The 16,525-nt window shown below is 40.3% G+C and overlaps 1 protein-coding gene and 1 pseudogene across 7 annotated transcripts in view; both read right to left on the bottom strand.

Annotated features, from left to right (window-relative positions):
- Positions 1 to 1,559: 1,559 nt before the first annotated feature.
- On the bottom strand, positions 1,560 to 2,206 carry LOC129143276 (mitochondrial import inner membrane translocase subunit TIM14-like; annotated as a pseudogene).
- A 595-nt stretch (positions 2,207 to 2,801) lies between these two features.
- The window catches only part of NFE2L2 (NFE2 like bZIP transcription factor 2), a 161,932-nt gene continuing 148,208 nt past the window's right edge, over positions 2,802 to 16,525 (bottom strand). For all 7 annotated transcript variants that reach the window (XM_054679127.2, XM_063790592.1, XM_054679126.2 and 4 more), the window contains 4 exons: positions 6,503 to 6,769; positions 5,748 to 5,837; positions 4,884 to 5,075; positions 2,802 to 4,500 (listed from right to left, as the gene is read on the bottom strand). In XM_054679127.2, coding sequence (XP_054535102.1) covers positions 3,277 to 4,500; positions 4,884 to 5,075; positions 5,748 to 5,837; positions 6,503 to 6,769 — 1,773 coding nt within the window. In that variant the 3' untranslated portion in view covers positions 2,802 to 3,276. The remainder of the gene's footprint in view (positions 4,501 to 4,883; positions 5,076 to 5,747; positions 5,838 to 6,502; positions 6,770 to 16,525) is intronic.

Raw genomic sequence — 16,525 nt, forward strand, 5'->3', positions numbered from 1 at the left:
GTTTCTATGGCCAGTTCCCTTGTATGAATTGGTCAGAATACGTTGAAGTTTACTACCAAAGAATGTCTGTTTTTGTCTGCCCAGCAATGCTCTTCCCCCTTCAAATATCAGTCAATGTTAGGTGCTCCAGATAGCTGCTGCTGAGATTCTTGCCACCATCTCCGCACTCACAATTTGGTCTAAGAATAGACAGTTTGTTCAAGACCCGGGATTATGTTCTGAGTTTGGAAAAGTGATGTCTTCTCCCGAGATTCCCCATCACCACACCATCAGAGGAAGGAAGTTCCTTGATAGCACGTGAAAAATATTCAGGACCCCAAATCTTCACACTTGGCTTGGTGTGGTGGCTCCCGTGTAATCCTAGCACTTTGGGAGGCCAAGGCAGGCAGATCACTTGAGGTCAGGAGTTCCATACTACCCTGGTCAACATGGTGAAACCCTGTCTCCACTAAAAATGCAAAAAAAAAAAAAAAAAAAAAAAAAAAAAAATTTAACCAGGTGGGTGGCAGGTACTTGTAATCCCAGCTACTTGGGAGGCTGAGGCAGGAGAATCACTTGAACCTGGGAGGTGCGGGTTGCAGTGAGCCAAGATTGTGCCACTGCACTCCATCGTGGGTGACAGAGTGGGACTCCATCTCAAGAAAAAAAAAAAAAATTCACATTTGAACCCTTAGATTCATTAGTCCTTGAAGTCATTTTCAATCCTGAACTTTAACAGTGAAATTCTCTAGTAAGCTAATTTGACTGGATTCACTTGTAGCCAAAAAGCATAATACAAGACTAAAGGAAATTGACAAAACACCCATCATTTATGCAATGTTTACTATGAGCTAGGCGCAGTGCTTTTTGTGGGGTGACCCACTGAGTACCCACTCTGCTTTATAGATGAGAAAATATGCTTAAGAGGAGGCAGGAGAATGGCGTGAACCCGGGAGGTGGAGCTTGCAGTGAGCCGAGATAGCGCCAATGCACTCCAGCCTGGGTGACAGAGCGAGACTCTGTCTCAAAAAAAAAAAAAGTGCTACAGTGAGTTGCTAAACGTCATTCTAGGAATTAGCAGCAAGCCCATGAAGTGTTGCTAGGAGTCTTCACTGAATAGTTACACATGCAGTGCTTATTTTAAACATACTTAATGAATTTCCATTTCCTCACTTTAAAAAGGCAAAACAATATGAACAAGTGAAACCTGCTTAGGTGAAGAAATAATCGATAACTGAATGGCTCGTTGGAAAGCATGCAGATTTTCAAAGGGTTTTGAGGGGACTTGTTTTTGTACACTCTAGTTAACGTCTCATAGATCTCTCGGTATGTCCAAAAAGGAACTGATTTTCCCACGTGGGTCTCCCTCTATCCAGTCTTCTCCATCCTCAGACAACTCAATTCTTAAAGATGTTAAACTTCTTGACTCACATCCATTCTACCAGAAAATCCTTTTAGTTCTCTGAGACATGGCAGAATCCAATGTCCCTGACTACCCCTCTTCTATCACTCTAGACCAAGCTGCCATCATAATGCATGAACCTCTCAATTGGTTTTCTACTCCCATCCTTACCCTCTATACTGTTCTCAACACACAAGCCAGAGGAAACGTTAAAAGTTGTAGCTCTGAGGCATTTTATAGAAAGTTGATACTCATACACATAAAAAGTAGTAGGAACCTAAAATTCATCATACATTGATTTCATTTTTGAGCTTGACCTAGTAAATCCTTAGCTTCATTGATTTGGGTTGCTATATAAGGAGATCCTTCTTTGGGCGATTTAAGATCGTATTTGTTACTGAGCATCTCTTATTTTTCCTTTAATGGCAGTAAGGCTTACAGGTAGTATTGCTGCTTCCCATTTTGTCCTTTTGGGTTCAAGCCCACCTCTCTAATAGCCACTGCTGAAGGCAGATTTTGGTAGACTTTGAAAATCCTGTTTTACTTCAGGCTATATGTGCTTCCTGGCTTGCAAAACCTGCAGCAGAAATGGCCAGTCCAGCTGCCACCACTGTACTGACCGTGGCTGCAGCTCAGCTTCTTTCACCTCCATCTGGATTGGTACAGCCACCTGCCACTAACTACACTCCTTTACCAGAAAGCTAGGCAGCCACTGCCAGCAGTCACAAACCCCAGAGGGAACTTTAAAAAAACAGTTGAATGTTACTCCTGAACAGCACCATTAGCTCCCCACCTCACTTACGTAGACTTATGAGGCTCTGTCATATTCCACCCCCATCCCTTTCTTCAGCCACATTGTCCTTGTTTTTTCTCAAATGTGGTTCAGCCTTTGGACCTGCTGTGTCTTGTCTGCAGTGTTCTTGGCTATGAGAACGGCTTCTCCCACACCTTCAAATGTTGCCACTTCAGTAAGGCTCTTCCCATTTACAGCCTTAAGTTGTGATGCTTTTTACTGGTTTTCCCCGTCCAATTCCTTCTAACATAGTGGAGTATGCTTGTTACCTCCCCTTCGCTAGAATGCAAGTTCCAGGGCAGGCAGGGATATTGGTTTTGTCCTTTCTACTTCAAACTCTGCCTAGGGTATAGTGGGCGTATGTCTACTGATGGAAATAAATGAATCAGTGCTTTCATGTCAGTGTGTAACATTTTCTTGGGTTTAGATGTACCTGCTATTGAAGAGGCAAAGTATCCTCTTGATATACTTTATTTCTCTGTAACCCTGGTACTAGAAATGTAGTATAAAATTATTTTTATATTTTCAAATAAAACATTCTGAAAATGCAAAACATCTAAATTAAATGGATGATTATCTTATGGAAAATACTGTGTGAATAAACTCAAAGGAATCCCAAACAAATAATTTAACAGTCATAATAATCCTTTATTAGTACCAGCTCTTAAATTTTTTTTTTTGCCAGAGCTAAACAATTTAATATAAAAAATGCCATTTTTTGTCCATACAGTATTTATAAAAAAGTACATAGTGGTTAGTTTTGCAATAATTTCTTTTTAGCCAGATGTCATATCATCATATAAATCTATGAATATAACAAATGACATAAGAACAGTATAAATAAGTTTTTGTAGTATTTACACTTACACAGAAAGTAGCCCAAATGGTGTCCTAAGAAATTGTTTACAGTTAAAGTGAAACTACTGATTCAACATACTGACACTCCAATGCTTTTTAAAGTTTCGTATTATTTTCTATACTAGTTTTGGCTATGATTTTGCATAGAATTACTTATAAAGTATGAGCATTTCACATCACAGTAGGAGCTTTTAGTATAATAGTACAAAAAAACTAGCTCAGAAAAGGTCAAATCCTCCTAAATCTAGTTTTTCTTAACATCTGGCTTCTTACTTTTGGGAACAAGGAAAACATTGCCATCTCTTGTTTGCTGCAGGGAGTATTCACTAGGAGAATAAGGTTTTCCATCTTCATCACGTAGCATGCTGAAAACTTCGAGATATAAGGTGCTGAGTTGTTTTTTCAGTAGGTGAAGGCTTTTGTCATTTTCTCCTTTTTCTTTGAGCAATTTTTCTTTTTCATCTTTCAAATGATCTAAATCTTGCTCTAGTTCTACTATATTTTCCAGTTTTCTTTTTCTGCAATTCTGAGCAGCCACTTTATTCTTACCCCTCCTACGTATATCCCGAATTAATGCAAGTTGAGCTTCATTGAACTGCTCTTTGGACATCATTTCGTTGAAGTCAACAACAGGGAGGTTAATGATTTTTTCTACAGGGAATGGGATATGGAGAGCTTTTGCCCTAAGTTCATCTCTTGTGAGATGAGCCTCCAAGCGGCTTGAATGTTTGTCTTTTGTGAATGGGGTTTTCCGATGACCAGGACTTACAGGCAATTCTTTCTCTGGTGTGTTCTCACATTGGGCATCATGCACGTGAGTGCTCTGCCCCTGAGATGGTGACAAGGGTTGTACCATATCCCCAGAAGAATGTACTGGTGTTTTAGGACCATTCTGTTTGACACTTCCAGGGGCACTATCTAGCTCTTCCACTTCAGAATCACTGAGGCCAAGTAGTGTGTCTCCATAGCTGGAAGATTCCACTGAGTGTTCTGGTGATGCCACACTGGGACTTGTGTTTAGTGAAATGCCGGAGTCAGAATCATTGAATTCTGCTGTGCTTTCAGGGTGGTTTTGGTTGAAAGCTTTGCAAAGTGATAGATCAGAAACATCAATGGGCCCATTTAGAAGTTCAGAGAGTGAATGGCTTAAAGTAGCAGGTGAGGGCATGCTGTTGCTGATACTGGGCTCAGCTATGAAAGCAGAATAAAATTCATCACCAAAATCTGTGTTGACTGTGGCATCTGAATTTAATGAGTTCACTGTCAACTGGTTGGGGTCTTCTGTGGAGAGGATGCTGCTGAAGGAATCCTCAAAAGCATTAAGAAAATGTGGACTACAGTTACCTACTTCTTTTTCCATTGAGGGTATAGATGAGTAAAAATGATAATTGTCAACTTCTGTCAGTTTGGCTTCTGGACTTGGAACCATGGTAGTCTCAACCAGCTTGTCATTTTCAATATTAAGACACTGCATGAGAAGGAAGTTTATACTATATAAATCAAAGTTAATCCATGATAATACGTGATAAATTTAGATAAACTCCCTACCCACATTATCTTCAGGCTTATCTCTATAATTTGTTATCTATAATTCAGAGATAATTCTCATTTCCAATATGTATTTACGCCTAAGCGTTATGTATTATTTTCAGAGTTCCCAGATCAGACGTCAGGTTTATAACATTCTATCCTCAAGATGTCCAACCAATTTAACTAGCATGGGCAGTACTCATGACTAAGTTAATAGCACCCTCCAATCCTTCCTATAAATAGGTGGTATATAAATAATCAGAATGACTAAAGGCACTGAATATAAAAAAAATCTCCAGTATTACATTCTATTTTAGTTACCTGTAACTCAGGAATGGATAATAGCTCCTCCCAAACTTGCTCAATGTCCTGTTGCATACCGTCTAAATCAACAGGGGCTACCTGAGCAACAGAAGTTTCAGGTGACTGAGCCTGATTAGTAGCAATGAAGACTGGGCTCTCGATGTGACCGGGAATATCAGGAACAAGTGACTGAAACGTAGCCGAAGAAACCTAAAATTGATAAGGCATTGATTTATGAGTCTTCCACCAACAGGGGATGAGTGAGCTCTAAGGCACCACCACAAAACAAAATGGAATCAGCTGCAGTTCTGTGTCTCTCTACTTACTAACCAGTCATGACCCCGTTTGTAAATAACGAAACAAATCTTTTTTTCCTACCCCACTGACTCAAATTTATAATTTGCTGGTCTGTTTCAGCTTAAGCATTTGAAAGTAAACTTTAAAATGCGTAAATACAATCTTTAGGATTTAGTTTATATAATATCTAGCACAGTGGTACTAGATAAAACAGATTTATTAAAATTGTTAACTGAACAAGTCTTCGTTTATTGCCCAGCTGGCTCTTTACTCACCAAACCTCTTAGATACTTGCAGCAAATGAGTTATTTGTTTCCATGGTTATGCTGTCCATGTTTCTGGCTATGCAATAGTCAATGGTTTTGGTTTTGTATTGTGTGAAGGGTTTTTTTTTTTCTTAATTGTAAAGTTATTTATAGGCTAAGGTTTCCTTGACAAGAGTATTTCCTTGGTTAAAAAATTTCCTCCTAAAAATGTTTTTATTCTTTTAAATGGAGATTCATTGATGGGACTTACATACAATATGATTGTTATTTTATAGTTATGATGGAGTTTTGCTATTAACCAGGTTATTTTATACCTCACCTCATTGTCATCTACAAACGGGAATGTCTGCGCCAAAAGCTGCATGCAGTCATCAAAGTACAAAGCATCTGATTTGGGAATGTGGGCAACCTGATAAAAGGGAATGACACAAAGGAAAACAAAAATGGTTAAATATTCCATTGCCAAGCTAAATATTCAATAATTGATGTTCATAAAATATTTATAATCAAGTTAAGTAAATATTTATCTTATTTCAGAGATCACTTTGATGCACAATTTGAACTAGATCACGTGGGTTCAAATCTTAGCTCCTCCAATTTTCTGAGTGATCTGGGCAAATTATTTAACCTTTTTGAGCTTCAGTTGCTCATCGCAGATAAAACAGGGATAACGGTAACTAATTAATATACTTGTGTTAATTAAATCAGTCAGTATATGTTCTTAAAACAGTGCTTGCCACACACAGTAACGCCAGTAATCCCTGCTACTTGGTTCTCCTGCTACTACTTCTGTTGCTGCTACTTGATCCTTACAGGATGTTTCTATACTTTACAAAACTCTTTGGTGTAACTTAAGTCTTCCCAATCCTCACAATAACACTGTTAAGATCAATAGGTTGGGTACTGAACTCAGGTTGGGTACTGAACTCATTAGGAGGCTGAGTTTGGAAAGTAGATTTGACAAGGATAAGTAAAAGAAAGGCAAAGCTGGAACTCAAATCCAGATATTTTAATTCCTTGCTCAGTGTTTCCTTAAACCTGCCATAACTTTCCCAAGAACTGAGTACTCTGTACCTGGGAGTAGTTGGCAGATCCACTGGTTTCTGACTGGATGTGCTGGGCTGGCTGAATTGGGAGAAATTCACCTGTCTCTTCATCTAGTTGTAACTGAGCGAAAAAGGCTTTCTCTTGCTCCTTTTGGAGTTGTTCTTGTCTTTCCTTTTCAAGTTTTTTCTGTTTTTCCAGCTCATACTCTTTCCGTCGCTGACTGAAGTCAAATACTTCTCGACTTACTCCAAGATCTATATCTTGCCTCCAAAGTATGTCAATCAAATCCATGTCCTATGTTTAAGACAAAAAAAGGAAGGAGAGAGCTCATGGTTTTTAAGATGGTTTTTAAATGACAGATACCACATAAATTAATTCACATTATGCCACTGTTGATGGTGGGAAGTGGGGAGATTACAAATACAATCTAAATGAGAACACAGATCCAATGTTCTAGAAGAGCACAGTTAATTCCATTCAATGAATCTATTCATTAAAGACAACAAACAACCTACAAACACATAGCCATCCATTCTAATCACTTGGATCATTAATGATAGGGTGATGGTAGAGGTCACTAAAGGGCAAAGTCACAAATGGTTTGAATGAGAAGAAATCCCACCCTTGTTTAATGGAATATAGAAATTAGAGCAAGCACTCTAAGCCACTGGCTTATGAGAAGTGGGGTCTGGAAAACATTACTGAATACATGCAGTTTTCTTTAAACTTTGCTCAGCAAATATCCAGTTTATAGAGGGATAACTCTCAAGTTAAAGTGTCAATCTAGCAGTTGTGAAATACCACCATTCTTTCCATCTTTCCTACACTAGATTGATTATCTTCTCCCCATCACTGCTTGCTACTCTTATCTCTGTGGCTCACCTATACGCCTGTAATCCCAGCACTTTGGGAGGCCAAGGTGGGTGGATCACCTGAGGTCTGGAGTTCGAGATCAGCCTGGCCAACATGGTGAAACCCCGTCTCTACTAAAAATACAAAAATCAGCCGGGTGTGGTGGTACGTGCCTGTAATCCCAGCTACTCAGGAGGCTGAGGCAGGAGAATCGGCTTGAACCTGGGAGGCAGAGGTTGCAGTCAGCTGAGATCGCACCACTGCACTCCAGCCTGGGCAACAGAGCAAGACTCCATCTCAAAAAAAGAAAATAAAAGCAGACAGGGACAGGTGCGGTGGCTCACGCCTACAAGCCCAGCACTTTGGGAGGCTGAGACAGGTGGATTGCTTGAGCCCAAGAGTTCGCAACCAGCCTGGACAACATGGAGAGACCCTGTTTCTACCAAAACAAAAACAAACAACAACAACAAAAAACTGGTGTGGTGGCGCACACCTGTGGTCCCAGCTACTCAGGAGGCTGAGGTAGGAGGATCACTTCAGTCCAGGAGGTCATGGCTGCAGTGAGCTATGATCGTGTCACTGCACTCCAGCCCGGGCAACAAAGTGAGACCCTGTCTCATAAATAAATAAATAAATAAATAAATAAAACTATGGCTCCAGGGAAGGATTAAAGGTATTAAGTTTTAAGACATAGGAAGAATCTTACAAAGAGGGAATGGTTTTGATGAGGAGAGGCTGAGCTTGGTGACTCACGCCTGTAATCCCAGGAGTTTGGGAGGCCAAGGCAGGAGGATTGCTGGAGCACAGGAGTTACTAGCCTGGGCACCATAGTGACACCTGTTTCTACCCAAAATCAAAACAAATTAGTTGCACGTGGTGATATGAGCCTGTAGTCCCAACTATTAGGGAGACTGAAGTGAGAGGATTGCTTGAGCCCAGGAAGTCAAGGCCATGGTGAGCTGTGATTGCACCACTGCACTCCAGCTTGGGTGACAAGACCCTGTTTGACACACACAAAAAGATACATGGGGAGAGAATTTATATGACTAGGCTAGGCATAGGAACCACATCCAGATTTTCCTAACCAAAAATGTGTCAATAGCAGTTTTTCTGATTTGTAATTTTAGTCTTTGGAAAAATCTAAATAGGTAGGAAATCTAAATCTGTTTCCATTCCACAAATCACCTATAGGGGAAATAATTAATTTGAGAATGGAAAAAAATCAAGATGGGGGAACGGGAGTTGGGACTTGAAGGCCAGTGGGTACAGTGTAGACATGTCACACTTTGCATTTCAGTTCTGCTGACAGCTGGCAACGCCAGACTTAGAGTTCTATTACTTTCAGCTTCCCAAGGACACAAATAACATGGTGGTTGTTTCAGTGAGGAGTCAGGCTATTTTTATCCAACAGAGGAGGAGCAGGCCACCCAGCCTGGAGGCAGCGCAGCTAGCTAGATGGCACAGGCCACCTGTGTCCATGATTGAAGGTTGGCGTTGGAACCTGCTCATGGGGCTCATTATTCTAGCCTTGAACAATATATATTGTAAAGCACACAAAGTAGGCATAGTTAAAGTAGCACTTGTAGTTAGGTATACCTCACTAGGACATACCTAATTATCTTTAAGCCAGTATCTATTAAGGGCTTCCTATATGCTACGCACTGTTCTAAGTACTTTACATATAGAAACTATTCCTCAAAACAGCCTTATACAGAGAAAACATCCCTGTTATACAGTATAAGAATACTGAGGTTAAGAAAAAAGATACTACCAGAAAGTGGCTGAACAAAGACACATACCCAGGCAGCTTCAGTCGGGTTCATGCTTTATTAGCCATGAGCCTACACTATTATAAAATGGCATGGCATTTGCACATAACCTATGCATATCCCTTTATATACTTTAACTCATCCCTGGATTACTTACAATACCTAGTAAAGTGTAAATGCTGTGTAAATAGTTGTTATACTGTATTTTATGTGTGTATTATGTTATTTTTTCGGGTTTTTTTTCCACTTTTTTCCTTTTGAAATTTTATTATTTATTTACTCATTTTGAGATAGGGTCTCTGTCACCCAGGCTGGAGTGTGGTGATGCAATCATGGCTCACTGCAGCCTTCACCTGGGCTCAAGTGATCCTCCCACCTCAGCCTCCCAAGTAGCCGGGACTACAGGCACATGCCACCAAGCCCAGCTAATTACTTTTTGTAGAGATGGCGTCTTGCCATTTTGCCCAGGCTGGTCTTGAATTCCCGGGCTCCAGTGATTTTCCTGCCTCAGCTTCCCAAAGTGCTAGGATTACAGGCATGAACCACTCCACTGTGCTTGGCCTTTTTCCAAATATTTTTGAACCAATCTGCCATTGGTTGCATCGTGGAACCAGAGGCTACATGGGCCGACTGTATATACACTTGGCTTTGGAATCTTAGTAGTATGAAGCGGCCAGTCTGCAGGTCAGATTAAGTCTGTAGGTCACCTAGATCAATTTCCTGGCCAAGAGCAACAAAATAGCAACCACAGAGCATTCAGTCGACTATACATGGCTATCTTCTCAGGGGGATTCCCACTAAAATAGGTATGAGAATAATTTCTATTTTAAAAAATGATTTGTTTCCATTTTGATGGACATGTTTACCCAAAGGTTATCATGGGAGATAGAAAATTCAAAGGTATAGAGAAACCTACTTTATTTTATTTTTTTTGAGACGGAGTCTCGCTCTGTCACCCAGGCTGGAGTGCAGTGGCACAATCTCAGCTCACTGCAACTTCTGCCTCCAGGGTTCAAGCAGTTCTCTCACCTCAGCCTCCTGAATAGCTGGGATTACAGGTGCGTGCCACCATGCCCGGCTAATTTTTCTATTTTTAGTAGAGACAGGGTTTCGCCATGTTGGCCAGGCTGGTCTCGAACCCCTGAACTCAAGTGATCTGCCTGCCTCGGCCTCCCAAAGTGCTGGGATTACCGGTGTGAGCCACCATGCCCAGCTGAGAAACCTACTTTAAAATTCTGATTAGCTTGGGCCGCTTCTTCTCAGTAAATCTAGATATATAGCAGAGTACCCTGTCTAGACTTTCTGCAAACTGGAGCTATCTGCCCAAGCAAGGTATTAAGTGTTCAATATGTTCCCATCTTCTAGGTACTAGCACCAAAAATGAAAGGAATGCATGATCCTGCAATCTTAATTGAACTCTGTAAAATAGGCAGTCCATGTTCCCACCCATCTCAAGAACTGATGTGCAAAGTGTGCAAAGCTCTTTGCAAAGTCAATCAAAGAAACTCAAATACTTGTCCCTGTACCTGGGGAAAAGTGCACTTTGACACTTCCCTGCCTCACCCTAGACTTCCTGGTCCTGAGGTTTTTTCTTGTTAAGGAGATCCCAGGATAAAAATCAGTAAAAGGTTGTGACTTTTTCATGCAACTGAAGCAATTTAGGTTGCAAACATCTGCTCATAAATCTGACTTGCAAAGTATCCTTACAACCAACCCTCATGAGCTGGAAGAAAATACTGAATGGAATTTATAATTGTCAGTGTCAATCATGCCAAGAATTGCAATAACTATTTAATTTCCTTTCCCCCCCTTTTCCTTCCCATCAGATGATAATATTTGAGGGGTTTGGATGGCTTTAGCTATACATTGTTTAATTATTCCATCCTACCCAAGCATACAGATGTTAGTGGATCAAATGAGGCACGTGAAAAGTATCTCTATAAATGTAAAATATGCAAATGTTTACATGTTGACAGTGATAGGCTCTACTACTTGCTGTATAAGCGAGACCAAAGTCCAGGCCAATGGATAATAATGAGGTTGTGGACCTAACTAGGGGGAGCCTAAAATAATGTTGGGACTACCTAGATGGTCAGAAAGAATGAGCCAATTAACTTCTAAAATCATGGACAGCTTCATTGCTTGGTTCTTCCTCAGGGCAGGTCTGAATTAGACTACTATTAACATGTTGTAATAAAAAAGGATTTTGATCTCAGAGATTCTGAATTATTTACAAATAATAAAGCAAATTAATAAGCAAATTAGAAGTTTTGGTGGATATTGCTGTTGATGGTGGTTTTGTTACTGTTGGTGGGGGTAATGGTGATGGCAGTGGGCACGCCCATATACATTTGCATACACTCTAATATAAATGTTTACAAACATACACACACACACATTCAACTGCCACTCAATTCCTGCTGTGAGTACCCTTCAATGGACAACTCCAAACCAATTCAATGTTTTTTATTTGAATTTCCCTTGACATGACCAGAAAAAGACATCTTTATGAATCCTTATCAACAAACAGGAAAAATAAGACATGAAGCATTATTTAGACTAGCTCTTGAGCATCCTGTTCACGTTACCTGAAACAATGCTGGACCCTGGGAGACTAAGCAGCTCCTGCGGCCCTAGCTTACTGTCTCCACCAAGAATGCCACCAAATGACATCTAATTGCTCTTCATTAGGCTGGGGGACATTCAGTGCAATCGTAATAGGACCAAAATAGGTTTCAAAGTGTTCTGAAAGGTTTTCCTGTGTATTTTTAAGTTTATATTTATGTGGCCGGGCACGGTGGCTCACGCCTATAATCTCAGCACTTTGGGAGGCCGAGGCGGGCAGATCGCTTGCGCTCAGGAGTTCGAGACCAGCCTGGGCAACATGGTGAAACCCTGTCTCTACTAAAAATACAAAAATTAGCCGGGCGTGGTGGCATGTGCCTGTAGTCCCAGCTACTTGGGGACTAAGGTGGGAGGACTGCTTGAGCCCAGGAGGTTGAGGCTGCAGTGAGCCAAGATCGTGCCACTGCACTCCAGCCTGGGTAACAAAGTGAGACCTTGTCTCAAAAAAAAGTTTATGTAATGTTTTTTCTTGCTATGAGAGGTCTCAAAACAAAACAAAACTGCTTCATAAAAGAAAAAAGCTAAATTTGAAGCAACTATTTTGGATTCCCAAAAACAGACATCTTGATCAAATTTAGAATGCAGTAACAATAGGTTTATTGTTATGGCCTTAATGTCATACTCTGTGCTACTCAGATTTTCACATCTGTTTCAGCAGGCAAAATCCTGCAGAGATTTGATACTGTACGAAACATTCAAAGCTTTATGTTAAAAAAAAAAAACAAACAGCAGAAGTTAACTGAAGACTCACTGTTGGGGACCACAAGCTCACTACTGTATTTTGTGCTAAGCTAATATGCACCAACCATTTCCTGTAAGGAGCCGTGTGACTGGGCACATGATTTATTCCACAAATGACCCAGCTCTCTGCAAGGCTCACACATCATCTAAGAGGAAATAATCGTCTGGGTGGAGCCCATAACAAACAAGAACATGACACTGGACAGGAGGAAAGGGAAGTGCCTAAGGAAGAACTAAAACTGCTCTTCTGCACAGAAATCCAGGGCTTTGAGGAAGTGCAAGTCCCCCATGGAGGAAGGCCACAGTACAAAGTGTTAGATAAGTAGGGTTTGGGTAGAGAGAGGAAAGCAGGTAGATGGGTTGCACAGCACTCCACAGATACTTCTTTACAACGGGTGAGAAAGCTTCCCAAGGGCCATGCGAGCACTGGCCGGGAGCCTTTGCGTGGCATATGGAGCAAATGCCGTCTGCCACTTGGTGTCTGAATTTTTTTTGCTCTTGTCCTTTAGTGATTCCTGAGTGTGTTCCAAATTATGTTGCTAGCTTGGCTTAGACAAAAGAAGACAATTTGATAAGAAACACAAATGTTGGACAATTCATGTTAAATCACCATCTGGCCTAACAAATATTCATGTTTAAAAATATATATCATCATTTGCCAACTGGGTAATCTGTTACACATTTTAGGGAAATCTGAAGTTGGACAATTAACTCATACCACTTTAAAACAAACATCTTTGTACCAGGATAAACAAAGAAGAAAGGACTTGAACACAGAATCCATATTAAATATGTCTTTTGCAAGTCAATTTTAGTGCCTTGAATAAACCAGCATCTATCATGCTTAGATGATCCAAAATATTGGAAAAGATAAAGCAAAGATAATACAATCCCTGTCCTAAATTAAAACTATTCAGTAAACTGAGACAAAGTATTTGAAATGAAGAGTAATCTTTTAGACACTCAAATGTCTAATTAAGGCTTGCACCTCCCATTCCCCCTGAGTCTCCCTTCCCTCTCCTACCCTCTATCTTGCCCTGAGAATGACAGGAAGGTGGTGGGAGATTTCCTTCTAAAAATAAATTTCATCAATAAACTGTTAAAAAAATTAATTATACACACTACTAACTCTCAACAGAAAGCGAAACTGAGCCTTGCTCCAAAGAGAAAACTGATCCTTGATCTTTTTACTTTCATGTAGTATAAAGTTGGAATGTCTTAAGTTATTCCTTCTTAAAATCATGTATTTCCATTTAAAAAAAATCTTATTTTAATGTTATTCCCCTGAGATCCTTCCTTCATCCAAATCTTAGTTACCAGCATTCAGAGTCTAAGTTACACTTGATTATATTTTTCTTTCTTTCATTTCATTCTTCATATTATTCCCAGGTGATTATATTATTTACCTAAAAGCTAAATCTGGTTCAATGTTTTTTTCCATAGACGCTGTCTAAGTATTTCTGAACAAAACCAGGTGGAACATGAATCATATCCTACCATCTGGATGAATATAAACCAAATTAAGAGCTATATGAGGCTGCAAAAACATTTGAGGGCATGCTTGAATTTTGAGGAATTGATAAAATAACAGCCAGGCACGGTGGCTCACACCTGTAATCCCAGCTCTTTGGGAGGCTGAGGTGGGAGAATCACTTGAGCCCAGGAGTTTGAGACCAGCCTGGGCAACACAGGCCTCAACTCTACAAAAAAATTTAAAAATTAGCCAGACATGGTGAGACACTGCTGTAGTCCCAGCTACTTGGGAAACTGATGTGGGAGGATCACTTGAGCCCAGGAGATGAAGGTTGCAGTGAGCCATGATCATGTACTGCCCTCCAGCCCTGTCTTAAAACAAAACAAAACAAAAGCAAAAACAAAACAAAAACAACAGAGATCTCCTTCATTTACAAATCTCTGCCTTGCAGTCGTAATCCTTATTAGATAAAGCAAAATGACACCAAGCAGATGTGTTTTTAAAATACATCTTGCTGATGACTAATTACATTTCATAGATATGTATCTGCCTATTTACTTATCTGGCTTCTCTCACACTGCATTACAAGAATATAGCAATACCAATTGTTTTCTCAGCAAGAATTCTAGGTCATTCTTTCTATTTCCCACATTCCAGTACTTTTGGTTTTATTAGACTGATTTGCTATCTTGATTGTGTTGCTACGATAATTGTAAAGTAAGTGATTAAAATACAGAAACACAGAATACTGGAGACAAAAGGGGCCTTACAGCCTATCGAGGCCAAGTGTAAATGTTGCCAGGTTTATTTCTATGTAACTACAGTGCCTTAAAAAAAATAACTGGCCTAGCAACATGTTGTATACATCAGCAGAGACACTTAAGAGGTAGCAACAGTTACCATGAATCCAAGTTTTCCTTTCCCTTATCTTGAATAACTAGAGACTTTTAACAGCATAAAAAAGCCCAAATACACACAAAGACGTATTATTCAACAAGTTAAAACCCTAGTTCACAAATTTACCATTCCCTGAGTTATAGAACCATTTTTCTGCCCTTTTATCTTTCCACTAAAAAGTGGTCCAGTTTCTTCAATCTGGCAGGTTACTATGTGCAGCCGTTTTCATGGGCTGCTTCCTGTTCCCAAACAAGTTCCTCAGTCATGACTCAATCTAAGAAATATGATCCAGCCAATTTACTGGAACTCTCACCCATTATGCTTGTCTGTAAACTGCAGAGCATGATGCAAAGATAAAGCAAAACTGGAAAGTGAAGAAAGCAAGAATTTGGATTATTTTCTCAAGAGGCACATGCAGAGTTCGGTCAAAAAGATGTCAGAAAAAAAGTTAATTTCCAAAACAGCAGGTGATCCTACCTGCTACAAAAAGCACATGGTACTGAATTTTCCATGAGAGGTTTCACATCTGAGTCCTCAAGGAGGTTTTTTTTTTTTTTTTTTTTTTTTTTTGGTGGTTTGTGTTTGAGTAGGATACTGCTGCTAGGCTTCAAAGGACTTATGTAAGGGTTTCACTACTTTGCTGAGAGAATGGCTTGGTTTGACAAGCAAACATTAGGATAAATTTTTCTAATCTCTTCCCCATTTTTGAACAAGCCATGTACGTATTGAGTTCTAAATGCTGTCCTCCACAGAGAGGAAATTCTCACCTTTGGGATTAGGTCTTGTACTGCTCTTAGAATGATCCAACCCTCCCCACTCCTGACCCGACCCCTGCCATATTACCAACAGAACCTTCAGGAACATTGGATCCAACTCCCTAACCTACTTTACCAAACTTCCATAGAAATTAACTGGGCATGGACTGACCAGATGGCTCAGATCTCCACCTTGAGGTCAAACAGCTGTGCTGCCCATGCTGGTGTACCCTCATCCTCCAAGGAAGTCCCCCATGAGGGTGGGCACACACAATCCAGCACATTCACACCGTAAGGCTTCTACAGATACTTCTGCCACTTCTAAACTCCCCAAGTGATCCTTTACCCTCTCTTTTGATCCTGGATTTGTAAAGATAAATGTAAAGATAAAGTTCAATCCTTGGGGTCCTTTTCAGACTTTTTTTTTAAAAGAGATTAAGAGTCTTGCTCTGTTGCCCAGGCTGGAGTGCAGTGGCACCTTCCTAGCTCACTGCAGCTTCTAATTCCCAGGCTCAAGTGATCCTCCCACCTTGGCCTCCCAAGTAGCATGCATCACCATGCCTGGTTAATTTTTATTTTTTGTAGAGATGGTTCTTGCTATGTTACTCATGCTGGTCTCAAATTCTTGGCCCCAACTGATCCTCCTGCCTTGGTCTCCCAAAGTGCTGAGATTACAGGCATGAACCACTGTGCCTGGTCAATTTTCAGATGTAACTACCTACAAATAGCTAAAAGTCAGTACAGTCAGTCATCCAGGCTTGGGGGCTAAGTAAGTACTAAATGCCATTTACTGCTGCTAGCCGGAGACCTTGTGTGCTGGTGGTATGAATTTTAGATACATTTTATTAACAATATTATTATATGTATAAAACACTTAGCTTTAAAAAAAAAAAAAGATCCTTGCTGGTTGCGGTGGCTCACACCTGTAATCCCAGCA

The sequence above is a fragment of the Pan troglodytes genome, chromosome 13 (assembly GCF_028858775.2).
Source record: "Pan troglodytes isolate AG18354 chromosome 13, NHGRI_mPanTro3-v2.0_pri, whole genome shotgun sequence".
Taxonomy (NCBI): Eukaryota; Metazoa; Chordata; class Mammalia; order Primates; family Hominidae; genus Pan; species Pan troglodytes.